Here is a 27,917-nt window from a genome sequence, read left to right on the forward strand (position 1 = left end):
AAATAAATAAATATAGTAACTAAGTTATTATAACTAAGTTTTGCTGGGTACCATGGTAACTTCTCAATTTCCCTGCCCCAAACCCAGTCTTCAAAGGTAAGGCAAATCCCCTAGAATCTGAAGATTATATGTAAGTGGAAAAGATAAATGCAAGCACAGAGAAATAAAAAACTCATAAAAGCTCAAATAAGGAAGAGGGATCTGCTGTGTACACCTAAAGAAGAATATGAGAAGCAGATGACTGAACCTGAGAACCCTTCCCCCTCATCATTCCCCAGAAAAAGGCCCCAGGAGAACATTGACTAAAGAGGATGAAAAAGGCTTGACTCCCTGATATGGTTAACAATGAGCCCCGCAATAAGGAGCAAATAGCTACTCCTCTGCCATGTGCAAGCTCAAAAACTTTGGACTGACACTTCGTGTGTGGCTCAGCCATTTAGCATGGGCCCTGGGAATAAGAGGTCATAGGTTCAGTCCCTGTCAGCACACATGCCTGTGTTGTGGGCTCCATCCCCAAGTGGCACAAAATCAATGATTCCCTCTCATCATCAATGTTTCCATCTCCCTCTCCCTTCTTCTCTGAAATAAATAAAAATATATTAAGGAACAACAGAATTTCTGCTGTTATCACATATATTCAACACTATGATGGATTGCTATTCAATGCAATTAGACACGTGAAAGAAATAAATCTAACAGGAAAGAGGAAAGAAAGCTATAATAATGTATATTATTAGCTCAGCAGGATCACATGATCAGAAACTTTCCTGAAATCTATAATTAATGAAGTTAGGAAGAAATGAGATCAGTGGATTTCCTCTAAACAATGAAAAATAGTAAAAGAAATTCACAAGGCATCTTGTATGATCAAAAACTGCAAAACCTAAAAATAAATCTCATAAAAGTAATATAATTCTGTGTGTATAAACTATTAAATGCTACTGAAAGAAACGAAAGAAAGAACCTTAAGTCCTGTAAGTGTGAATGTCCCATATTCACGGATTGAAAGACATAATATGGTAACTATGTCCAATGTCACCAAACAGACCAATACCATAAATATGATTCAATAACTTAAAAAAAGTGTGTGCATATACATGTGTATGTAATTGAGAAGTTGGTTTTTAAATGAGTGTGTGACTAGGACCCTTAGAAGATGTTTTAGTCAATAAAGGAGAGACAGACCTCACTAAAATGAATTAGTATTGTAGGCAATATCACCTCAATTACTTTCATATCTACATAGCACAATTATAACTGCTTCCATATTGTGGGGGAGAATATTTGTGTAAAAGAAGAGATAAACTGTTGTAGGAACAGGGTATAAAGGTCTGTCTAAGAAGATCTATCTCAGCTTTTCTTTCCTTCAAGCAGTGACCTTGAGTTTATGTAAGATATGGTAACCCAGGCAGCTGCAGTGGATTTAGAATCTCATTAATCACAATTTCATTCTTTACTCATCACCTAGAACCTAAAAGTATTGATAGATTTAAAAGGCTTTTGGGAGGTGATTTGCTTATGAGGCTGGAACCCTCAGAAACAGGATTAGTGCCCTTAAGAAGGAGACTTCAGAAAGTTCCCTAACCTCTACTAATTGGTAAAACTGAAGGAGAAGCCAGCTGTGTATAAAACAGGAAATAGGCCTTCCCCAGAAACTGAGTCAGCCACAATATTGACCGTGGACTTTTCGTGTGTCAGAAGTATGAGCCACCCAGTCTACAGTCCTTTTGCTATAGAAGTAAAAATAGGCTAAGACAATGTCCTTGGTAGCCATCCATATATCTTCTTTAGTGAAGTGCCTACTCAAGTCCTCTAAATTGTACAATGATCATTGGATTTTTGGACTTATTTTGAACTGTAAGATTTCTTTGGATACAAATCCTTTAAGATACATATGCATTTAAAATATTTTTCTTTCTATTTATGGGTTATATTTCTGTTTTATTAAAACATTTAGAAAGTGAACCAAAGCCCTAGGAAGTGTGGGGAGTTTGTGGAGGGAATAGATTTCAGCTTGTCTATCCAGGCATGCCACCTCCACACACACAAACATATGCATGTACACACAGCAGCTCTACTGGGGCTGAAATGCCATAGTCCTGTCCTGGTTGCTGCAGAATGGAGGAGCCAGGGAGAAAGCAACCTGTCAGGGTGTTGGCTTACTATGACCTGATTTGTGGTCCAGAATTTCAGCATTGACAACTGCCACTCATCTCATCTATACTGAGCTTTCTGCCACCCCCACTTGAGCATGGCCAGCCCACCTGGAGGTTACTGAAGAGATGTTAGGGGGGCTGGGACTCTCTGTGCCTGGAGAGATATGATGTTAGGGGGGCTGGGACTATCTGTGCCTGGAGAGTTATGATGATTGTTGGTGGTATTTGCATATAGGATGTCAATAATCTTTCAGTTTAAAAAGGCTAATCTGTCTTTCTATTATTATTTCGTTATTGCGGATTAGAGTTATCTAAATACAGAAAGCCCAGAATAAGGTACAAACCCCAAAACTCTAAGATACCTCAGGTCTGTTCTTTCCATTTTCTCCACCTGTGTCTTCATTCTTTTATTCTCCTCCACATCTTTATTTCCCTTTCCTTTACAAATTTTACTCCCATAGCATGCTTCTGTGTAGCAGTTTGGATGCATAATGTAAATGTAACTTCACTAACCATCTTTAATTGTATGATGTGATAAGCTTTGAATAGTGTAGAGTTGTATTGAAAGCAAATTCCAAACTGTAGCTTATATGTTAGGCGACACAAGAAAAGAAATGAGTATCATTGAAAATGAGCATATTTTTGAAATTATACCAAAGCTTCATATTTGACCAGGAAAACAATGTTTTTTACAGAGTTAGATCAAATTAAAAGGTCTTTTGAGCTGACTTCCCACATCTTAGATATTGCTGTTAACTGATAGCAATTTTGTGTCTATATGTATCAATCTGGGGAAATAATGCTCTTAGAGGTCCCTAGAATCCATAAGGTAGGAAACCATAAATGAAATAATATTTGGGAACACAGTGAAAGGATACAGTTCCATGATACTCACCCAAAAATATAGCTTCCCTGTCCAGAGATTTCTTCATGTTATGGAAAATGGTGAAGAACTGGTCAAAAGAATGTTCTCTTTCATACCACAAATGTAACATACTCAGACCTCTAGATCCCAGGATTGCCTACCCTGTCCAAAATCTAATCCCCTCTCCCAAAAAGGTAATCATATGCTGGTGATTAATATGCCCTGTTTCTAATGATCATTTATTCAAATTCATATGAATAAAATCACAATGTATACACTTTGGTGTGTACTTTCATTTGTTTAAAAGTATGTTGGTGAGCCCAGCCAGAGTGACTTAGTGGTTGAGTGTCGACATATAAACCAGCAGGTCACAGTTCAATTCTCAGGCATGGCACATACCCAGGGTGCAGGTTTGATCCTCAGTCAGAGGAATTACTAGTAGGAGGCAGCCAATCAAAACTTTCCTCTCATCATTGATGCTTCTATCTCTCTCTCCCTCTCCTTTCCTCTCTGAAATTATATATATATATACACATATTTAAAATTAAAGAATTAAAGAAAAGTATTTTGGCGAGATTTATGCACTCCTCTGTGTGGAGCAATTGTTTTTATTATTTTCTCTCGGGGCATTCCACTATATGATTGTACCACAACTTGGTCATTCTACTGGAGAGATGTCTAATCGGTCCTTCAGCCCATTCTTGTTGGATAGTTTCTTTACCTTTTGTCGTCTTGTATGAGGACTTTATATAATTTGGATATTAACCCCGTATCAGAGGTAACATTGGCGAATATTTTCTCCCATACAGAGGGGTCCTTTTTCATTTTGATCATGATTCTTTTGCTGTGCAGAAGCTTTTTATTTTGATCTAGTTCCATTTGTCTATTTTCTCCTTCATTTCTGTTGCCCAATAACTAAGATTTGGAAACAGCCCAAGGGGCCATCCATAGGCAAATGGATAAAAAAAGCTGTGGGACATTTACACAATGGAATACTACACCACTGAAAAGAGGGGTTTCTGAAACTTTGGGGCAGCATGAATGCACCTGAAGAATATCATGCTACATGAAATCAGGCAACTTCTTGCATTTAATTGTACTTTTTCAGACACCCCTGTCATCTATTATTATACTTCCCGATGACAGTTTAGAAATAGAGCAAAATCCAGAGAACATATCCTATGCCGTGCATCATGCGTGCAGATTTTAACAAACTGAGTAAAGGACAAACCAAAACCTATGTTTTGAATGTTTTCATCATATTTAAAAATATAGTGAATGGGTTTTCATGGCATAAAAGAAAACCAAAAACAAAAAAAGGGTAATATGTTTGTCTTAATTGATAGTGTATTAGGAAAAAGCCTTTCTTAGATACTGGTGTTCCCCAGCATGTAGAATGATTCCTAATCTATTTCTAGTCAAAAGTGACTAAAGGAAGAGTTAGGCCTGAGATGGAGAGAGAAGGAGCAGGAAGAAATTTTACATATAAGGAACTTTGAGCTACTTTTATAAAGGTCACACTTTCACCTTCATAATCCAGGAATGGCCCTACTCAGCCAATAGGTTAGGGCACATATTGCAGTAAAAGTGAGGAGGTGGCACAGACATTGTAGTGGATGTGGTTTTAGCACAGCCAAGAAGAGGCCCTTCTGGACACTCCTATTCCTCTCTTTCCAATCATCACTACAGACTCCAGCAGCCCGATTCCAATGTCTCCCACTTGTATCTCCCAGTCTTGTCTCCCAGAGGTAGAAGTCTCAGCACCCCAGTCATAAAAACACTCAGATCCAGGAGAGACATTTGCACCTTCGGGACCACATCCCACACAAAGGCTGATCAAACCTCCAGGAAGGAAGACAAGTCTATTAGTTCTTCCCGGCTGCAAAGTGAGAGTCACTGCAAAAAGAAAAAGAAATCATGTGGACACCTTGCAAATGAAGTCCTGAGGCAAAAGTTGGTCTTTTAAGATGTTACTTTATTGTGAGCTACAACAACACGTGCAGTTTGGGTTGTCACATCTAGTAAAGTGCAGAGATGAGAACAACATCTGCAGAACAAGCAAATCCCTAAAGACAGACATTTGAGCATTTGTCTAAATTTAAATGTTTATGGCCCAATGTAGGAGTTATCTCACCCTGGTCAGTGTCTCAGTGTTTACAGCTTTGGCTCAGACCTGAAGGGTCAGGGGTTTGACTCCACTCCAGGCTGCATATCTGGGTTGCAGTTTCCATCCCTTGCAATGCATCTGTCTGAGCTTTGCATCTCTTTCTCTTTCTCAGAGTCTCAGTCTTTCCTTCCCTACTTTGCGCTCGCTCTAAAATCTATGGAAGAAAATATGCTCAGCCTGGGCAGTGCTGCTCAGTCGGTGTGTGTCAGTCTATGACCCAGGAGGTCAAGGATCCATTGGTGGTCAGGGTAGATGCCTTGGTTGTGGGTTTGATCGCCAGTAGGCTGCATGCAGGAATCAGCTTATGGAAGATTCACTCTCATCGCTGATGTTTCTCCCTCTCTCCCCACCACTTCCTCTGTGAAATCAGTAAAGATACATTTGAAAATAAGATTTCTTTAAGGAAAATAATAAAACTAAAAATCTTGGGCCGAGATGCAGACTTCCCCTGACAGCAGATGACAACTCCACAGATTGTGCTGTCTACCAGGTGCTCAATGGCAGCAACAGTGGCTGCTGCTTCTGGAAAATCAAAGGAGGCTTACAACAGGCAGGATCTCAGGACTGCTTCGGGCGCTTGCGTGGTGGTCCCAGACAGGCGCCCTGTGCTGAAGCCAGAGAGCGGTACATCTCAGCCACCAAGTGGGGATGGGACGCCACCATTGCCTGCCACCCTTCGGTCTCCAAGACACCCTCAGCATGAGAGTGGATGAAATGCACTGCCTGAGTTTTCAGTTGATGTGCGCTGTGGAGGTCAGCCAAGGTGAGCATTTCTGCAGCATTCTCCTCAGAGAGCTGTCTGCTGAGGGCTTCCTCACACATGACCTTCAAACGCTCCAGGGCATACTTGTCAGCAGCTGCCAGCAAACCATCAGCCATTTTGTCCAGGTTCGGAGCCTTCCCCGTGTAAATGAAGCACATCATTTCCTTAAAAACTCCAGGCTCCATGTCAATGATTTCAACCCGATTCTTTTTGCTCTCCTCCATTGCATGTGCAAACATGGCCCTAAACACTGGAGAACGAGCTGCTACGATAGCTTTGTGAGCCTGGAATTCCTGGCCAGCAACACAAAAACAACAGTCTGAGAACCAGGAATTTTCCCAAAGTCCTCCTAGCTCATCGGCCAGCTGGCACTCAGGCACCTTCACCATCTTCGTGGTATTCTGGCCAGAAATGGTGACGGAATCTGGCACCACACTCACCTCACAGAGGAGGGTCAGCTTGTCATCAGGGAGAAGACTATTGTCTTCATCCAAGAGAACATCTCTCCGGATGAATTTCTTGAATCCCCAGTCTTTGCCTTGCACAAAGCTATATGCCTGGTGACTCTCCAAACATTTGATTTCTTCTCCCTTGTCATTCAGGATGGAGAGTTTGAATTTTGCCAAAAATATACGCTTTGGAGAAGTGACCAGAAAGAGGTAAAGTGACAGGTAATCCTTGCTGTGTGCATCTACCCCTTTTGGGTATACTCTCAAACACCATTTCAGTTGAGCAATGGCTTCTGATGAAAAGGTTGAACTTTGAATGACTTCACCCACTTCCTGCGGGCAAAAGCTAAAGTTACTGATGGTCCACCTGTGGGAGAATTTCACCACCTTGATCTCAGTGTGGCACCAGCTCTCAGCTGCAGGGCCACTCGACATTTCTGCTGCAGGTAGAGGACTTGGAACCGTTGACATTGCAAGTTTGAAAGTTAAACAAGATTTCCAAAGTCAGAGGACAAAGATTTCTGTTCTCTTTTCACCCACGTTAATTGAGTAGTGGGAAGATGAAGTTGTCTTGTCTAACAGGAACTCTCTCAGAGCAGGGCCTACAGCTGCTGGTACCTGTCCTTCTGCATTCGCTTCATACTCTCTACAACATCCAGGCTTTGCTTCTGAAAATAAGTGTCTGAAAGTTGCACCAGAAGATAAATGCTGTTTTGCAGGCGTGGTTCAGTGCTTGAGCGACCAGGTCAGGGTAGGTGGCCACGTTGCAGGCTCGATCCCCAGTGTGTGGGGCTTGCAGGAGGCAGCAATTCAGCGATTCTCTTTCTTCATTGATGTTTCTATGTCTCTGTTCCTCTGCCTTTGCCTCTGAAATAAAAATAAAATAAATAAAACCTAAATGCTATCATAGTAGACAGATGCTCAACAATATCTAAGATTCATTGAAGAATATTTATTGAGTTTTTGGTAGGGTGCCAGCCTTTCTTAAAGTGATCCTCTAATCCCCAGGTGGGGAACGTCCTGCCTGAGGTCCATATAAGGCCCCCAAAATCATTTGGTCTGGCCCTCCCAAGGCATAGGGGTAATTTAAAGGTTTGACCAAATTGCAGCAGGCTAATTATCAATAATTTCATTTCATTTGTTATGGCCCTCAAATGATGTTATAAATATCCAAATGGCCCTTGGCAGAAAAAAGGTTCCTCACCCCTGTCATCTAATGTATTTACACTTGAATAGAGTCCCAGGATTAAATAAATAAATAAATACAAAACTAAAGCCCTGGCCAATGTGGACCAGTTGGGTGGAGCAACATCACCTGTACCAAATGCCCATGGGTTAGATTCCTGGTCAGGGCACAAGCCACGGCTCAGGTTTCATACACATTCAAGGTGCATGCTGGAGGCAATGGATTCCCCTTTGTCTTTCTCATCAATACCTCAATCTCTCTCCCTCTGTCTCCTTAATTCTCCCTGTAAATAATTTAAAACAAATAAAAACACAGGAATCTCTACACTAGGAAATGCTAAGATGCAGTTCATGGAAGCATGACTGGTTCATCGCTATGTCTGATAGTCTCTCATTATGACTAGTGCCACTTCTTGGGAAGCCTTACAGTGGTTGGGATCTATTTTAAAGTTTTCAAATATAGCCTGGAACTGAAGGTATTAAAGGAATAGCAAAGTGGACCTTTATGAGTTTTTTCTCATTGACACATTTTTTTAGGTTAATGTGTATGTAGATTCTTACATGCATACATTATGTGAAACATTTTGGTTGGTTTATGATTTCCATAATTAGGGAAATCTCTTTTACGACCTAAAAAACATCTAGTGGCAATATGGTACTAAAATAAAAAATAATGAAATAACTTATTATACTAAATATCACTCTATTAAAGTGCTCCAATTCCAGATATTTGAAATATTGATGTCATTTCAATTAACTAGGAAACCTACTTCTCTACTTAGAGAAGATCCCAGTAATTGGAGAGGTAAATTGAAAATATTTGTAATAAGATAAAGTAGGCATTTTTTGAGCTATTTACTCAAAAAAAATAAAAACATTTATTCTAAATTCCATACTCACCAGAGTCTACTATGAGTGCTCCCACCTTGGTGAGTTCTGTGGATATCAGGGTCAGTAGGAATTCTCTTCACTCAACCAGAAGCTCCAACTTCAGTCAGTCTACTCTGGAGAAGTGATGTGTCCTCTGCCACAGATGGGCCTTTTATATGACTCCCCTTAGGCCACACCCACTTGCTGAGATTGGCTAAAATCTAAAAAAGGAAGTGAACACCTTAAATGGATTATACAGATTATAGTTTGATAGCTAATTAGGGTTACAACACATAGAAAACACCTGGGGGCTGACACCTTAACAGAATGTAAATGTGTTTTCTGGTGAGAAACATGAAACTTTTTAATATGCAATTCAGTATTAACTGTAGTCACTACTTCATAGACGCTGTAGAAAATTATTTTTAAAAGAGGCGCCATTCTACCTGTGTTTTGTTGAAACCCATCACAAGTTAAGAAGTTATTGATGCCATATGAATTATTTTCCACATTATCAAATGTTTGGGAATTTAAGTCCTGTTTTTAAAACTCTATGAAAATAATGTTGTGAGGAGTTTCCGAAGTGAAAATCTAAGTAACTCCACTTTTTAAATTTATGGAAAAACAAATGTAAAAGACATCAAAGACCACATATTCTAAAAAGAGGCGCAGCTGCTGCCCTCTAATTCAATGTACAGTATTGTAAACCAATGGAAGGGTCATTGACCTGCAAGATCCCAAAATTAATTAATTTTCAGAAAATTATCTCAAACAGTTATCAACTTGTTGCAAGTCACCCACGTAAGCTTATAGCAGAAGAAGTTTCCTTTTTTCAGCAAAAATCAATTAATTCTGTGGGCAGTGTGCCCTCCTGTAGTGTTGTTACCTACTGCTGTCCCGCACAGAAACTTCTCCAACACTCACTTGCACTGATATTTCCTAGATTTCTCATTCTGTCACAGAGCATTTTAACATTCTATAACCCAGGCCCTGTAATCTGGTTCTTACTTCAAATAATAAATAGACATCCCTAACCAGTTTGGCTCAGTGGATAGAGCGTTGGCCTGCGGACTCATGGGTCCCAGGTTTGATTCCGGTCAAGGGCATATCCCTTCCTCTCTGTAAAAAATCAATAAAATATATTTTACAAAAATCGTGCACCTATGGATGAAGACAGTGGGTGGGGAGTGAGGGTGGAGGGTAGGGCGGGAACTGGGAGGAGGGGAGTTATAGGGGGAAAAAAGAGGAACAAATGTAATAATCTGAACAATAAAGATTTAATTAAAAAAAAATAAATAAATAGAGCAACTAGTCTGGCTGGTGTGGTTGAATGGTTGAGTCTCTACCAATGAACCAGATGGACTTGGTTTGAATTTTGGTCAGTGCTTATGCCAGAGTTTCAGGATAGATTCCCTTAGGGGGCTTGTAGGAGGCAGCCAATCACTCATTACCTGTCAACATTGTTGTTAGTCTCTCTCCGTCTGCCCTTCCTCTCTCTGAAATCAATCTAAAAAAATATTTATCAAAATACATAAATATAGTAACTAAGTTTTGCTCTGTACCATAATACCTTCTCCATTCCCTTAGCCCAAACCCAATCTTCAAAGGTAAGGCAAAAGCCCTAGAATCTGCAGATTATAGTTTAGTGGAAATGATAAATGAATGCACAGAGAAATAAAAAATTCCCAAGGGCTCAAATAAGGAAGAGGGATCTGCTGTGTACAACTAAAGAAGAAAATGAAAAGCAGATGACTGAACTGAGGATCCTTCCCCCTCATTTTTCCCCAGAAAAAGGCCCCAGGAAAACTATGACAAAATAGGTATAAAGAGGCTTGAATCCCTGCTATGGCTAAGCATGAGAGGGGCAATAAGCAGGAAATAGCTACTCCGCTGCCATGTGCAAGCTCGAAAACATTGGACTAAGCCTTCTGATGGTGCTCAGCCATTTAGCATGGGCCCTGGGAATAAGAGGTCATAGGTTCATTCCCTGTCAGCACACATGCCTGGGTTGTGGGCTCCATCCCCAGTGGGCAGTGTGCAAGTGCAATAAAACCAAAGATTGCCTCTCATCATTGATGTTTCTATCTCCTCTTCCCTTCTCTGAAATCAATAAAAATTTATTAATAAACAACAGAATATCTGCTGTTACCACATATATTCAACACAATGATGGTTCCTATTCAATACAATTAGACACGTGAAAGAAATAACTCTAAGAGGAAAGAAAGCTATAGTAATTTATATTATTAGCTCAGCATGATTGCATAATTAGAAATTTTCCTGAAATCTATAATTTATGAAGTTAGGAAGAAATGAGATCAGTGAATTTCTTCTAAACAAACAAAAAAAAATGGAAAGGAAATTTACAATGCATGTTATATGCTCAGAAACTGAAATTCCTAAAATGAAATCTAATAAAAGTTATATAATTCTGTGTATATAAACTATAAAACACTATTGGAGAAAAACAACAACAGAGGAAAGAATTATGAGTCCTGTAAATGGAAATATCCCATATTCATGTGTTGAAAAACATAATGTTGTCACTATGTCCAATGTCACCAGACAGACCAATACCATTAATGGTTCAATAACTTAAAAAATGTATGTGCATATACATGTGTATGTAATGGGAAGTTGCTTTTTAAATGAGTCTGTGACTAGGACTCTTAAAAGGTGTTTTAGTCAATAAAGGAGGTACACACCTCACTAAAAAAGAATTAGTATTGTAGGCATTATCACCTCAATTACTTTCATATCTACATAGCACACATATAACAGCTTCCATATTATGGGGGGGAATATTTGTGTAAAAGAAGAGGTAAACTGTCATAGTCACAGGGTATAAAAGTCTGTCTAAGACAGCGGTTCTCAACCTGTGGGCCGTGAAAGCTTTGGGGGTCGACAGACCCTTTCACAGGGCCGCCTAAGACCATCAGAAAACACATATATAATTTCATATTGTTTTGTCATTAATCACTATGCTTTAATTATGTTCAATTTGTAGCAATGAAAATACATCCTGCATATCAGATATTTACATTATGCTTCATAACAGTAGCAAAATTACAGTTATGAAGTAGCAATTAAAATTTTTATGGTTGGAGGTCTCCACAACAAGACTAGCTGTACTGAAGGGTCATGGCATTAGGAAGGTTGAGAACCACTGGTCTAAGAAGATATATCTCAGCTTCCCCCCTCCCCCCGCAAGCAGTGACCTTGAGTTTATGTAAGATAGGGTAACCCAGACAGCTGCAGTGGATTTAGAATCTCAATAAATCACAATTTCATTCTTTACTCGTCTGCCGGGGTCCAGCCCCAGCAGGTCCAGGGGTCCCCAAAGGTGTGGACGGAGTCGGCGAAGAAGGAATGACACGGAGACAGCGTTCAGTTGATCAGCAGCCTAGCCAGGATCTCCAGCCAAGTTCTGGTCTTGATCTCCAGAGAGGCCCTGCTTCAGATCTCCAGCCAGGTTCTGTCCAGGCTCTCCAGTCAGGTTCAGTGTCCAGGTTCCAGTCAGGTTCTCCTGCCAATCTCTGTAGTCAGGTTCAGTCCAGGATCCCTTGCCATGTTCTCCCGCTAGGCTCTGTCTCTAGGCTCCGAGGCCAGTCCCTGTCCAGGATCCTCCGGCATGCTCTCTCCAGCGAAGTTCTTCTGTCTCTAGAGAACGTTCTGTGTAGGTTCTGTGCCTAGGCTCTGTCTCTCTTGGTCCTGTCTTCCAAGCCCTGTGTCCTTAGTTCTGTGTTCTGAGTTCTGAGTGTTTCTGTCTTGTTACAACTGTATTTATACCAGTTGATTCAATCCTATCAATCTCTATTACAAAGGTTAGGGCGTTTCTTATCTCCATTCCAGGGAGAAAAGATTATGTAGTTTAAGCATGATTGTTTGTAGTTAAAGGGATTAATTACCCGCCTGGCACTTAGTTGAGGGGTTTTATTCCCTCCCTAACTTCAGGGGAAAATCCCTACCTGGGGATTCAACCTTTCTCGGAGAGGTGACTTTGGTTAAAACACAGCGCCAAGAAGGTGAGCAAACATATTAAGAACCGTATGCCATATATGCCAGGTCCCTTGAAACAGCAAGGATGGACCGGCTCCCGGCAAATTCCCCCTTTTTTATTTTTTAAAAGCAAGCATTAAAAAGAAAAACCTGAAACGCTCTCTTGTATCCATTTTAAGAGTAGGATTGGCGCTTTCTGCTATTACCTGAGTCCTGATCTATCACCCCAGGGAGAGCTTGCCAATCCTGCACTTTCCCGGGGTGGAAAGGCTGCAGTGGGGTTAAGGATAAGGCTCCTTGGGCCTACCTTCTCCCATGCCTCTACATTTACCTTTCCGGCACCTTTCCTTCCTCAGAAAAGCATGGACGTATTTCTTGTATAAAATGTTCTGTCTGACTGGGAGTAACCTTAATTCCTCTGCTAACAAGCATATATGTTAAAAGATCAATACGGAGTCTTTTTTCTTTAGACTCAGTATGGCACATCTTCTTAATCTAAAGATCAATACAGAGTCTTCTTTCTTTGGACTCAGTATGGCACATCTTCTCAATCTAAGAATCAATACAGAGTCTTCTTTCTTTGGACTCAGTATGGCACATCTTCTCAATCTAAGTTCTGTACTATCCACCTTCTTACCCTACTTATCCTCTATAGGGGGGTCTGTAGCACCCTGGTGGAGTCCTATCCATCCCGAGTGTGGGGTTCTCAATGGGGGGGGCTTACCTAAGGGAATCCTTTTCCAGGGGTTCCCAAAGGTGTAGACGGAGTCGGCGAAGACTATCCACCCTCTTCCTATGGTGGAGTCTGATCCGTCCCGAGTGTGGGGGTTCTCAATGGGGGAGGGGGGCTTACCTAGGGGAATCCTGTTCCAGGGGTTCCCAAAGGTGTGGACGGAGTCGGCGAAGACTATCCACCTTCTTCCTACGGTGGAGTCCGATCCGTCCCGAGTGCGGGGCGCTTACCTAGGGGTCCCTGTTCGGGCGCCATATGCTGGGGTCCAGCCCCAGCAGGTCCAGGGGTCCCCAAAGGTGTGGACGGAGTCGGCGAAGAAGGAATGACACGGAGGCAGCGTTCAGTTGATCAGCAGCCTAGCCAGGATCTCCAGCCAAGTTCTGGTCTTGATCTCCAGAGAGGCTCTGCTTCAGATCTCCAGCCAGGTTCTGTCCAGGCTCTCCAGTCAGGTTCAGTGTCCAGGTTCCAGTCAGGTTCTCCTGCCAATCTCTGTAGTCAGGTTCAGTCCAGGATCCCTTGCCATGTTCTCCCGCTAGGCTCTGTCTCTAGGCTCCGAGGCCAGTCCCTGTCCAGGATCCTCCGGCATGCTCTCTCCAGCGAAGTTCTTCTGTCTCTAGAGAACGTTCTGTGTAGGTTCTGTGTCTCTCTTGGTCCTGTCTTCCAAGCCCTGTGTCCTTAGTTCTGTGTTCTGAGTTCTGAGTGTTTCTGTCTTGTTACAACTGTATTTATACCAGTTGATTCAATCCTATCAATCTCTATTACAAAGGTTAGGGCGTTTCTTATCTCCATTCCAGGGAGAAAAGATTATGTAGTTTAAGCATGATTGTTTGTAGTTAAAGGGATTAATTACCCGCCTGGCACTTAGTTGAGGGGTTTTATTCCCTCCCTAACTTCAGGGGAAAATCCCTACCTGGGGATTCAACCTTTCTCGGAGAGGTGACTTTGGTTAAAACACAGCGCCAAGAAGGTGAGCAAACATATTAAGAACCGTATGCCATATATGCCAGGTCCCTTGAAACAGCAAGTATGGACCGGCTCCCGGCACTCGTCAGCTACCTAAAACATTTGATAGGTTTAAAAGGCCTTTGGGAGGTGATTAGCTTATGAGGCTGGAGCCCTCATGAATAGGATTAGTGCCCTTATGAAGGAGACTTCAGAAAGCTCCCTCACCTCTCCTAATTGTTAAAACTGGAAGAGAAAACAGCTGTGTATAAAACAGGAAATAGGACTTTCCCAGGAACTGATTCAGCCAGCATATTTACCTTGACCTTTTCAGCCCCCACAACTGTGAGGAACACAATGATGTTGTTTATAAACCACCCAGTCTACTGTCTTTTTGCTATAGAAGTAAAAATATGCTAAGACAATGTCCTTCGTAGCCATCCATCCATATTCTTTAGTGGAGTGCCTACTCAAGTCTCTAAATTGTACAATGATCATTGGATTTTTGGTCTTATTTTGAACTATAAGAGTTCTTTGGATACAAATCCTTTAAGATACATATGTATTTAAAATATTTTTCTTTCTATTTATCGGTTATCTTTTTGCTTTCTTAAAACGTTTAGAAAGTGAACCAAAGCCCTAGTAAGTGTGGGGATTTGGGGGAGGGAATAGATTTCAGCTTGTCTATCCAGGCATGCCACCTCCACACACACAAACGTATGCATGTACACACAGCAGCTCTCCTTTGGCTGAGATTCCATAGTCCTGTCCTAGTTGCTGCAGAGAGGGTCTGTCAGGGTCTTGGCTTACTATGACCTGATTTGTGGTCCAGAATTTGAGCATTGTCTACTGCCACTCATCTCATCTATACTTAACGTTCTGCCACCACCACTTGAGGATGGCCAGCCCACCTGGAGGTTACTGAAGGGATGTTAAGGGGGCTGGGACTGTCTGTGCCTGGAGAGTTATGATGGTTGTTGGTAGTATTTGCTTATGGTATGTAAATAATCTTTCAGTTTAAAAAGGCTAATCTGTCACTCTATTATTAGTAAATTCTGTGGATTACACTTATCCTTTTTTCTTGTTAGATAATGAGACTGATAATAATTCAAGTTGCTGTTTTTGTTTTGTTCTTTTTAATCCTCATCTGAGGATATTTTTGAATTTTTTTATTTTTTTATTTTTTTTTAGGGAGTCACAAGGATATTTTTTCATTGATTTTTAGAGAGAATGGAAAAGAAAGAAAAAGATGGAGAGAAATATCTATGTGAGAGTACACATCAATTAGTTGCCTGCTGCATGGGCCCAACCAGGGTCCTGGCCTGGGAGGAGCTAGCATCCCAGGTAAGTGCCCTTGACCTGAATCACATCCCAGACTAACCCAGTCCGAAATCCAATGCTCTATCCACTGAACCAAACCACCTAAGGTGCTTGGTTTCTTTTTTTGAAAAATATTTTATTATATGTTCCAATCCGTCTACTGGAAAATATTGAGTATATCAAGGTGAAGTTAGTCCCTGGATCCCAGAGGAGCCATGGAAGGGAACGCGCATCTCTGAAATCTACCTCAGGGGCAGTGCACCTGTGGTCCAGGGCAGGTCACTGCCAAGATTAAGAAGATAGGTACTGTCCCTGGTCCTGCATCTAGCTACTAGTGGGGTCCAAGTAATCCAGCTCAAGGCCTAGATGGGGAGCAGGGCCCTCTGGTGTCCTTGGACCAAGCCAGAGAAATACCCATTTGCCTGAGCTCTCCTGCAGGGATTTACCTGTGGGTGGGGCCAGGAACAGAGAACCCAGCTCTTCCAGGGGCAACTCATCAGACACTAGTTCCTGGGACTTGTGAGAGGAAACAGCTCCCATTGCCCAAGCGCTGGCTCTCAAGAGGGGCTGAGGAAAGCCCTTAGGCTCCACTAGCCCTGGAAAGTGTCAGGAGCAGCCATGGCTCAGGGACCAGGAGGGACTTTAGGGAGTAAAATGAGAGGCTTTCCAGGAGTTTACAAAAGGCCAGGTGTAGAAGGGACTGTTGGTAGCAAGGGACTGGAGCCTCCTCAGGAGACTGCACTCATTATAATGAAAAAGGGGAAAGGCTAAGAGAGAATCTTTTTATTGCCAACTCTACAGTGTTTCATGTCCTATAGCTCTACAGTAATATATCCAGGCCTTTCGCTATGTAATTTTCATGATGAATCTTCCATATTCTTTCATTCCAGATCAACTTAAAGAATGAGTTTGTGCCTTTCTCTAAATGTTTACTATTACATTTAGATGGCGTCTGTTTAGACATGACTCCGGGAAATCCTACTCATATGATGGTAAAGCAGAGGAAAACCCTGTAAACACGCTGGGTGGTGTGACTGGAGAGGGGGCGGTAGGAGATGGGAGATTTTGAGAATCAATAGGAGACTGTTTCAAAGGCGAAGTAGATGAGGGAGCATTAACTAGCTGGCCTAGCAAAGGGAGATATGGTGGCACAGCCTTGTTGCTTGAAGGACAATGTAGGATGCAAACACTTCCCTGGAGGAGAGTGGGGTCGGGCAGAAAGCTCAGAAGTACCAGGGAGCACAGTGAGTGGAGGTGTGGGCTGCAAAGGGGCTCAGGGTTCCTTCTCTGTTCCAACCCTGGAGATACCTCAGCCAATGGGAAAGCACTGATAGGAAGAACCCAGTAAAGATGGTGAGGAAGCCTTGGGAGGCTGATGGTGATGATGGCCTGATGTGGACAGGAAAGCGCAGCTCAGAGCTGGAGAGGGGCAGGCACCAGTGCCTGCAAGGCCTCTGAGCGGAGCCCTGTGACCCCCACACGGCCCTGAGTGCAGGTTAGCCCCCTGAGCTCCCCCAGCACAGAAAACCTGCAGCTGCCAGGAAACCAGGCAGGAGTGAGAGAAATGCCCAGGAGGCCGCTGAGCCTGACTGAGGTGAAGAGCAGGAAACAGCAGGTGCCCGGAGGGTTCTCTCCTCCCCAGGCACTCTCCATGGAGCCTGCCAGTTACAAATCAGGAAACCAGTCCTCAGAAAGTGGAGAGCTCAGGAAAAGCCCTACTCCCAGCAAGCAGAGCCCTGGCGAGAGGTCACAAAGGGGAAAGGCAAGCCCAGGTTATGTGTGCCTGTCACTGCCACCATGGTCTTCTTTTGTAAACTTAATATTGAAAGTGTTAAATATGTCCCTTTTTCCCCCCCCATTGAATCCCTCCAGCTCACGCCAGCCCGCTACCCAGGGCTTCATCACCCTGTTGTCTGTGTCCATGGGTTATGTGCATACATGCCTTCTAGTTCTTTGGTTCATCATTACCCACCCACAACCTTACCCCGCTTTCCCTCCAAGATTCCAAACACTTTTTCATGCTTCTATGTCTCTGGGTCCACTCTATTCATCACTCTATTTTGATAAATTAGATTCCACATATGACTGACATCATGTGATACTTATCTCTCTTGAATGGCTTATTTTTCTTAGTGTAATATTCTCCATTACCCTCCATGCTGTCTCAAAGGGTAAGAGATCCTCCTGTTTTCACTGCTGCCTAGTATTCCATGCTATAAAGGTGCCACAGCTTTTTTATCCACTTATCTACTGATGTGCACTTGGGCTGTTTCCAGATCTTAGCTATTGTAAATTGTGCTGCTATGAACATAGGGGTGCATACATTCTTTCTGGTTTCTGGTTTTTTGGGATATATTCCTTGAATTAGGATCACTGGGTCCAATGGCAGTTCCATATTTAATTGCAGAGTCCATGAAGACAGGTAAACCAGTGCATTTCCTCACAGCTTCATTATTGAGTCTGACGTGGGTATCAATGCCATTAGAAAGGGGGAGATGGAACCCTCATCTCTTTTCTGTGCTCTCCTCCAGCATTCTAAGTGCTCTGAGGGCACCACTCACCCTGTGTTCCTCACCAGCCTCTTCCCTGGAGCCGTGTCTGAGAGCCTGGTGCTCCTGAGAGCTAGAGCAGTGCACACAGCAGGCTCCTGTCATTTTCACAGAAGATCTGCTTTTTCTCCTTGTGCATCCCACACCCATTGTCCTCAGAGCTCAGGAATTGCCGCACACTGGCTTTTCTGGCAAATGGAAACCACATTTTTCAGGATAAGATTGGTTTTGAAGATTTTCTGCTCTGATGGTTCCCTGCACACAGGACAGCAAGTAGAGCTTTCTCCCAGGATACCTAGAGACAGAAACAACAGCAGCTGTGCCCACAGCCCATGGTGACTGGGTCTATACAGTAATTCAGGCAGATGGCACAGGTGAGCTCTTTAGCGAAGTTTTTGGGAGGTCTGATCCCATTTTTCTGAGGGGAGAAAATCAGGAGTTTCTTCCTCTGCCCTGGAGACACAACGGTCTAAGCAAAATGTGACTCAATGACTGTGTCTAGAGCAGGACAGGCTTTGTAGGCATGTGACACACATGGAAAGCAGACCCAGGAAAGCTCCCACAACCTGGAGAAGTTACTTAACTATTTAATCAACTCCATCCCCTGCCCGCCCCCTTTTCTTCTGCATAAAGATCAATCCCTCTCCTGCTGATCCTTCCTTTTCCAAATAGCTTGAGTTTCAGGCACTTCACCCAAATCTATAGCTCCAGGCGCTGGGTCCTGAAGGCACTAATATCCCAGCTAACACTCAATGCCAGTCACTCACTTGGCTCAAGATATTTGACTTTGATTTTCATTATGTCATGTAATTTCAGGCAATTTAACTTTAATTATATCCCAGAACTATTTTAAGCTTCTAATTTTGATGAACTCAAACTAATCTCTCTTTTCTTGCTGTTACATGTGTTTTGTTTTGTCTTTTTAAATTGATTTCAGAGAGGAGAAGGGAGAGATACAAAAAGAGAGACATTGATGAGAGAGAAACATTTATTGGCTGCCTCCTGCACATATCCCAGTGCAGATGGAGCCCACACCCTGGGCCAGTGCCCTCCCCAGGAATCCAACCAGTGAGCTCTGGGGCAGGGGTTGATGCCCAACCACTGATCCACACTGGCGGGGATGGACTAGTTTATATTTCCTTAGTAAACAAAATTCTTGTACTTAACTGAGGAAAATTTGCTGCTAGAAAAAGTGGTTAATAAATAGAAGGAAAAATGGCCTTTGGCTTTATTTTGAACAATTATGTCCCCCCAGGAGAGAGTAATTGTGCTTTTGGAGTTCCAGACTATTTTTAAAATCATAACTGTACTAACTTAGTAACTTCATCTACTTTGAGTATATATTGGCATTTGTTGCAAAAGGTTTAGAGTCAAAGTTGCAATTCCCATTTCTTACAAAATCTCTGCATTCCCACAGTTGGTTTATTTAGTGAGAAATATATCGAAGATGGGATGCATCCAGGTTTAAGTAGCAAGTTTTGGCAGAGTCCAGATAGGAATTATTCATTTACAAATATTCTTCCTTTGTCATTTTCCCCCATTGATGTGGGTTTCCATCTTGTTACAGTGAGTCATAAACTAAGTAGTTAAAGGAGACCAAAGTGATTTTCAGAGTAGGCAGCAGGCTGGATAGAGGTGGGTGTCAAGAAAAGTTTCACTTAAGGACTTGTGCAGGGAGCACCCAGATGGTTAATTTGACTGTTAATTTTTACAACATGTTAACAATATCTGTGATGTCAAGGCCACAGCCACAGCCACAGCCACAGCCATGGCATGACAAAGCAGCTATTTTTTCTTTTCTATGATTTCAGAGAGGCATAGAAGGGGAGAGAGAGATAGAAACATTAATGATGAGAGAGAATCATTAATTGGCTGCTTCCTGCATGCCTCCCACTGGGGATCAAGCCTGCAACCCAGGCATGTGCCTCCACCCAGAATGGAACCATTACCTCCTGGCTCATAAGTTGAGGCTCAACCACTGAGCTATGCTCCAAGCACCGGAGCTGCGATTTTAGAGCAAGGGGGTACTATTTGTGATCTCAGGGCAAGAGTTTGAGTCCTGGTCAGGGCACATACCCAGGTTGCGGGTTCTATCCCATGTTAGAGTGAATACGGGAGGCAACCTATCAATCTTTCTCTTTTCTCTCTCTTTTCTCTCTCTCCAGAATAAATAAAGATACTATTGGGTGAGGTTTTGAAAATAAAGAGTAGTGGTCAAGGTATTCTTACATTAATATATGACAACAGCCCTGGCTGTTTGAGCGCACTGGTTGGAGTATGAGCCCAGGATTTGATTCCCAGTAAAGGTCAACCTAGCCGAAGCCTTCAGGCACCTGAGAAAGAAATGTGCAGTGTTGTGTGCCACACAGAAATTCTGTTACACTAGCTAACTGCCACAGTTCAGTGAAAATTTTTGAAGAAAAGAGAGAATTTGGCTTCTTGGAAAATGTTAATTCTCCTAGACATTAGGAGAGTTATTTATTGAACCAAATAATGGAAAGGTGCCTTACCCCCAATATATAAGCTACGTATCCATTGGGGCTCATTATTTAACATTATAAAAGTGATATTGGTGAAATAGAATACTCCTAAAATGAATGAAAATCTTTTTTTTACTACAGTGCTGCATATCTGTTTGAAATTATATATTTGTGCAACAAGAGGCAGGCAGAGAATAATTACCATCTGACAGTGCTTCATCTGTGGGTTCTACTCTGTATCAAAACTAGTCTTGCTTTATTCATTTATTTAACTTGTAGCTCAAAGGTGCAGGCCGTGCTCTGGGGGCACCGCGTACCACGTTTTGGGCTCCCCGAAGTGCAGGTTGTTGATGCTGTAAAGGTCCATGTCCTCCGTGTGCCAAGCGAAGGTGGTCTTCCACATGCCAAAGTACAGGTAGGGGGTGTTGACGCCTTCGATGACAACCCCACACTCCTGCTCCAGCAGGTCCTGGATGGTTCCCAGGTGGCCAAGGTTCCATTGTTTAGTGTTGGCATCAAACAAGGAGCCACTGATGTCAGCGCTATATATGGGCGAGTCGTACAGGCGCGTTTTCCAGTATTTCCGCTCCAGATCCTCAAAGTCCAAGTGTGGTGGAGTCTGATACTGTGCACTGTTTGCCAACAGGCGATACTCGCCCACTGTCATGGCCCTCTTCTTTCTGTGGTATTGAATGAACACACCTGCTCGCCCAGACGCCACCTGCTGGAGGGGAGTGGCTATCACCATGTCACTGACATCATCATAGGTCTGTCTGGCTTTCCATTCCTTGGGTGGAATGACCTTCGCCAGGCCAGCTCGGTGGGCACCTTGGGATTCCATGTAACCAATATATTTGTTGAAATCTTTAAATTCTTCCATGGTTGGGTGGAAGGTCATGATTGTCCCACTTGGCTCATTAGACACCATGTCTGCAATGTAAGCAGAGGATTCCCGGGTTCTCAGGGATGTTTTAGATTCCTGAGAATGAGGGAGTAATGTCTTCTTTCTTGTTTGACCAGCTTTCAGTTGGTCATCATAGCCCTGTTCTCTAGCAAGGATCTCCAGCCAAGGTCTGTGTCGATTGTCCTATTAATACATCTGTATTCATACCAGTTGATTTTAATCCTATCCTGTCTATTCCAAGGGTTCCGGTGTTTCTTATCTCCATTCCAAGGTTACTCTATTGTTCTTTTAAGCTACAAGGGAGTAATTTAAGGAGATAATCCTAAGTAAATATTATGTAGCTTAAGTGTGATTGTTCCTAGTTAAAGTGATTAATTACCCCCCTGGCACTTAGTTAAGGGGTTTTATTTCCTCCCTAACTCCAGGGAAAAATCCCCACCTGGGGAAACAACCTTTCTCCGGGAGGTGGTCCTGTTTAAAACACATAGTGTTAAGAGGGGGAGCAAACATATGCCATATATGCCAGGTCCCTGGAAACATAAGCTGTGCAGATGTTTCTTCCCTGCAGCGACTGTGTCAAGCAGCAAGGGTTGATTGGCTTCCACAGGAACATACAATGGACATTGAGTAAAAACTGAGGAAATCTGATTAACAGATTTATTAAATAACGTATAGGCCTTGATTCATTAACTGTAACAAATGTACCACAGTATTGTAAGGTATTATTAATAGGGAAAACCGTGAATGAGGTAGCATGGGGGGAATTATGGGGGGAACTCTCCCAATTCTCTGATCAAATTTTTAATCTAAAACTGTTCTAAAAAATAAAGTATCACTAAGTGTATTAAAATAATCGAGAAGAGTAGGTGTCAACGAAGAATAGAAGAATGAAAAAAATTAGAAACATAATCTACTTTTAAAAACAGTCTACAAAACGGCGCAATATAAAACAAACAATTCTATAAACCAGTACATGATAATTTTTTTAAAGCAGGAAGGTTTAACATTTGTTTAATTATAAAATATGTTAATACAGAAATTCACAAAGCATATTTGTACAGCTTAACTTACACATATTAAGAACTATTCACATCTATGAATAACCGTAGAGTTAACAAAGTAGAATCACGTCTCAGGTCAAGAAACACTCCATTGCTATTCACTAGGTACCTGACCCAGGCTCCTCCTTCGGGAGCACTGCCTCATCTGCCTCTCCTACTAACCTTGTCTGAACTATAAGCATATTAATTTCAGTAAACAATATGAAATTAAAACTGTACCTGTTTTTTTAAAACTTTATAGGACCTTTAAATATAACCCTTTAAGAAGAGAATGTTTTCATGTTCCTTTTGGTGTGTATTTTTCCTTCGTTTGTGTCACGCACATAGCTGGATTTTGTTTTGTTCCTGGGCTGCATTCAATTGTAGACCTTGCTGCTGCCACTGAGCCTTTGCGTTGTTTCCTCTTCTGACCTCTTACCTCCGCCCACACACCTATTGGAGGACCCCGCACCAGTGCCTACAAATTAAGCTCTTGGTCATAGATTATGTGAATTCAAATTTTATCTTGCTACTGTTTCTCATCAGTTTTCACCAATTATACACTCACTGGCTTCACAGGAGGGTACTCACTGCTCTTCACTTTTTTATTCAGTGCTTCATGTGCCTGAGGGTCACTGAAGTTCTGTAAGGGAGGTCTGGGGCCAGGGGAAAGGTGGTCTGCTTCTTTGAAATGTTTCCTTCTGTACCCAAACTATCATTTTCAATTTCCAACATTTATTCTGAGTTTGTCCACTCCACGCATCTTCAATAGTAAAGACTAAGTCAAAATAACCATCAACTCTCCCTGTATCACTTAGATACTCTAAGTACTTCTCCCTCCTTGTTCAAAGAGCTATGCTGATTGAATACGGATTTCACATAATCTGAAGTGCTGTTTTAAATTGCCAATGCCTTATTTCAAGTTGAAAAATATTCAAATACAGCCTTTTCTGGTTTGGCTCAGTGGACAGAGCATCGGCCTGTGGACCAAAGTTTCCTGGGTTCGATTCTGATCAAGGGTACATACTCGGGTTGTGGGCTCAATCCCCATTAGTGGGTATGCAGGAGGCAGCCGATCAATGTTTCTCTTTTATCATTGATGGTTCTATCTCTTTCTCCCTCCCCCTTCCTCTCTGAAATCAATAAAAATGCGTAACTAATTAGTGATTAAAAAAAGAAAAAGAAAAATAATCAAATACCTAATATGAGTCAAAAGGTTCTATGGTTCACCTTCTTCTATTCTATGACTCATAGAACAAGCTTCCTTTCTATTCCACAGTAGAGCGATTACATTTGCTGTTTTCTCTAAGTGGAAACCAACTTCTTTTGTCAGTTGGGTCTCAGAAAGTTCTCCTGTTCTAAACTTTCCCTGTTCACCAGAACCCAGGCCAGCCCCTGCAAATTCTGCCCTACTGTCCCATCCCCACATATTACCAATTGGAATAATATTGTTAATTTATTTAATGGATTTGTTTATTGAAATGAATCAGGGAATTAACCACATTAAATATACAGATAGCCCGACTGGAAGGGCTCTGTGGTTGAGCATCTACCTATGAACCAGGAGGTCACGGTTAGATTCCCCGTCAGGGCATATGCCTGGGTTGTGGGCTCAATCCCCTGTTGGGAGTGTGCAGGAGACAGCTGATCAATGATTCTCTCTCATCATTGATGTTTCTATCTCTCTCTCTCCCTCTCCTTTTCTCTCTGAAATCAATAAAATATATCAAAATATAAAAATATATACAGACATATAGCTTGGAAACAGCAAGAAGACTTGAAGAGAAAAAATTTGGATGATGGTACTTTTGTCCTCTGCTTGCATATGTCTCCCAGCAACTCTGGTACTACTGGTCAGCCCAGTGCCAAATGATTTCCACCGAGTTATCCTTAAGATAATGTCTGTACGTATCCAATTCCCCAGCCAGGCAGTCAAGCAGAACCCCACAACCATCCCCAATTTCATTCACCAACTCCACACACTTTTACTAGGCCATAAAAACATGTTTTGCTTAAAATTTTTTGATATAATTACTAAGACAAGTGCAGAAAACAGTAACCTCAAACCCTCAATTGGTAGAATGAACAATATTAGAAAAACAGTAAGATATCGGTTACCTTTAATATATTTGTGAAGAAATACTGGTGATAGCATTTTAAACATATCAATGACTCAGAAAGATCATAACTGTTTTTTGAGTATCTGCTGACCTAATTGGTGAAAGGAGCCTGGTTTACCAGGAGAGGGCATTGGGTGGGGGAAGGGAAGGAAGAAAAGAAAAGGGAGGGAGACTGGAGGGGAACCAAAGCCCAGGATTTGTTGCTCCCAAATAATTATGGAGGCTAGAGGTTGATAAAAAAAATTTCACTTCCACGGCTGAAAGTCTTTTTTGTAAGTACGGTTTTATTAACCAAAATGCTCACCGAAAGCAAGTCCTGACTTGAGGCATGGAGTCTAACCCACCAGCAGCATGGTAGAAAAGACAACATGCCCATTGTCCCAGAGTATTGCAAGCTCTTTATACATCAAATCGAGGGGGGGGCCGGCAGGAGGGGTGGAGGGTATAAAAAGTTAATCTAAGATAAATTTACATGGCCTATAGGCAAAGGGTTGAGAGAAGGAGGAGGCCAGCTCTGGGATAGGAGCAGAATTTGAATGCAGAAAGCCCTGCTCCTGGAGACTGGCTGTGAGCAGTGGTCCAGAAAGCCCACGTGTAAATAAGCAGAGGTGCCTGGAGTTAGATGTATCTTTCTGCTTTCTGATATAACATGTTATTGTTTTCTACTGGTTTATGCTTTAAAGGAAAATCAACAATAAAAAAAGTGCTTGCCTTCTACGATTGCAAAATCTTGATTCCTAATTATTATATAAAACAACAATTAAAAAGTGCTTGCCTTCTACTATTGTAAAATCTTGATTCCAAATTATTATATACTGGAGGCCCAATGCTCGAAATTTGTGCAAGAGTAGGCCTTCCTTTCCCTGGCTGCTGGCACCGGCTTCCCTTTGACCCCCGGAACCTGGGCTTCCAGGAAGGTCACCCAGAAGGACGACAGAAGGATGTCGGAAGGACAGCCAGTCCAATTATCGCATTATGCTTTATTATTATAGATTAGGACCCACAAAATGGGAAGTATTTTTAGAGAAAAGTACTGGCGCGAGGTTTGAAGCAAAATGAGGGGGAATGGAACTGCTTAAAGGTGACCTACATAAAGAAAACAACCTAAGTAGCAAGCTGGAAGTACACTGTATTTTTAAAATATTTCTTAAATAACATGTTTATTAGGGTCACTGGTTAATAAATTACATACGTTTCAAGTGCCCAATTTTATATAATACATCATCTGTATATAGCATTGTGTGCTCACCACCCCAAGTCAAGTATCCTGTGTTTGAAGCAGCATTTCTCTGCTGCTTTGTGATCTTTCTTCCAAATGTTTTAGTCTCCCATTGGCCGAAATTCTGCAAAGCGTCCTGCATCAAGAGTATCTGCCTTTATCCATTCTTGTAGATTTTGGGATTTTGATTTCTGCTATTTGTGCTTATGAGCAAAAGAGCTATTTTCCTATTACAAGTTTAACGAACTGAACTGACTATAGTTTTATACTATTTATGATTCAGATGTATTATTGGGTTAGGGTTACTGAATCTGAGTGACTGCCTCACAGATACACCAAAGCTTTAAAAAACAAAACAAACAAACAAACAAACAAACAAGAGAGAAGACATTACTCCCTCATTCTCAGGAATCTAAAACATCCCTGAGAACCCGGGAATCCTCTGCTTACATTGCAGACATGGTGTCTAATGAGCCAAGTGGGACAATCATGACCTTCCACCCAACCATGGAAGAATTTAAAGATTTCAACAAATATATCGGTTACATGGAATCCCAAGGTGCCCACCGAGCTGGCCTGGCGAAGGTCATTCCACCCAAGGAATGGAAAGCCAGACAGACCTATGATGATGTCAATGACATGGTGATAGCCACTCCCCTCCAGCAGGTGGCGTCTGGGCGAGCAGGTGTGTTCATTCAATACCACAGAAAGAAGAGGGCCATGACAGTGGGCGAGTATCGCCTGTTGGCAAACAGTGCACAGTATCAGACTCCACCACACTTGGACTTTGAGGATCTGGAGCGGAAATACTGGAAAACGCGCCTGTATGACTCGCCCATATATGGCGCTGACATCAGTGGCTCCTTGTTTGATGCCAACACTAAACAATGGAACCTTGGCCACCTGGGAACCATCCAGGACCTGCTGGAGCAGGAGTGTGGGGTTGTCATCGAAGGCGTCAACACCCCCTACCTGTACTTTGGCATGTGGAAGACCACCTTCGCTTGGCACACGGAGGACATGGACCTTTACAGCATCAACTACCTGCACTTCGGGGAGCCCAAAACGTGGTACGCGGTGCCCCCAGAGCAAGGCCAGCGCCTGGAGCGCCTGGCCAGGGACCTTTTCCCGGGCAGCTCTCGGGGCTGCGAGGCCTTCCTGCGGCACAAGGTGGCCCTCATCTCGCCCACTGTCCTCAAGGAGAACGGGGTCCCGTTCAGTCGCATCACTCAGGAGGCTGGAGAGTTCATGGTGACCTTTCCCTATGGCTACCACGCGGGCTTCAACCATGGCTTCCACTGTGCGGAGGCCATCAACTTTGCCACTCCGCGATGGGTCGACTATGGCAAAGTGGCCTCTCAGTGCAGCTGTGGGGAGGCCCGGGTGAGCTTTTCCATGGACGTGTTCATGCGCCTCCTGCAGCCCCAGCGCTATGAGCTGTGGAAAGGAGGGCAGGACCAGACTGTTGTGGACCACGTGGAGCTGGGCCTGAGGGGCCTCCAGCCCCGTCGGGCCACGCACACCCCTGGATCAGTGGCCACGGGCTGTGGGTCCCGCGGCCACCGTGGCAGCCGAGCCCTTGTGTGCCAGCAATGCCAGCACCCCTCGCTAGCCCTGGGTTCTGCCTCTGCTGCCCAGCCCGCAGCTGCTGTGGCCTTCTGCTTCTCAAAGCCGGAACCATCCTCACAGCTAACCCCGGGCCCATCTGCCCAGGTCACCAGTCAACTGGCACATTGGTCGTGAGAGTGGTCATCGTCCTCGGCAACAGGGGACTCAACAGTCCATTGTTCAGGTCCCAGCTAAGAAGCGCCTCCTAGTGGGCGCAGTGCGCACAGCTCCGGATCCCAAAGCCCAGCCTGTGCCTGAGGACAAACCCTCCATGGACAGCCCAGCACTGCTGGTCCCAGCATCCTAAGGTGGCTTTTGGGTGCTACTGTGCTCCAGTCCCCTAAGCCCAGGGGCTGTCTACTTTTGTTCTCCATGTTCTTTTTTTATAAAAATTAAATCTTTATTGTTCAGATTATTACAGTTCTTCCTCTTTTTTCCCCCCATAGCTCCCCTCCACCTGGTTCCCAGGCCTTCTCCGCCTTCACCCCCTACCCCCACTGTGCTCATCCATAGGGGCACGATTTTTGTACATTCTCTTCCTGCATCAC

General features: G+C 43.0%; 2 protein-coding genes and 1 pseudogene across 2 annotated transcripts; 1 reads left to right on the plus strand and 2 right to left on the minus strand.

Moving 5' to 3' along the window:
- Positions 1 to 5,729: 5,729 nt before the first annotated feature.
- Positions 5,730 to 6,871, minus strand: LOC132242058 (speckle-type POZ protein-like). The gene has a single exon (XM_059710984.1). It carries the CDS (start codon positions 6,869 to 6,871, stop codon positions 5,747 to 5,749), a length of 1,125 nt encoding a protein of 374 aa, XP_059566967.1. The 3' UTR covers positions 5,730 to 5,746.
- A 13,887-nt stretch (positions 6,872 to 20,758) lies between these two features.
- On the minus strand, positions 20,759 to 21,406 carry LOC132241772 (lysine-specific demethylase 4D-like). Its single transcript, XM_059710657.1, has one exon. The coding sequence runs from the start codon at positions 21,404 to 21,406 to the stop codon at positions 20,759 to 20,761; it is 648 nt and encodes a 215-aa protein (XP_059566640.1).
- Positions 21,405 to 27,676, plus strand: LOC132241773 (lysine-specific demethylase 4D-like; annotated as a pseudogene).
- The last annotated feature ends 241 nt before the right edge of the window (positions 27,677 to 27,917 follow it).

The sequence above is a fragment of the Myotis daubentonii genome, chromosome 9, assembly GCF_963259705.1.
Source record: "Myotis daubentonii chromosome 9, mMyoDau2.1, whole genome shotgun sequence".
NCBI classification, from domain to species: domain Eukaryota; kingdom Metazoa; phylum Chordata; class Mammalia; order Chiroptera; family Vespertilionidae; genus Myotis; species Myotis daubentonii.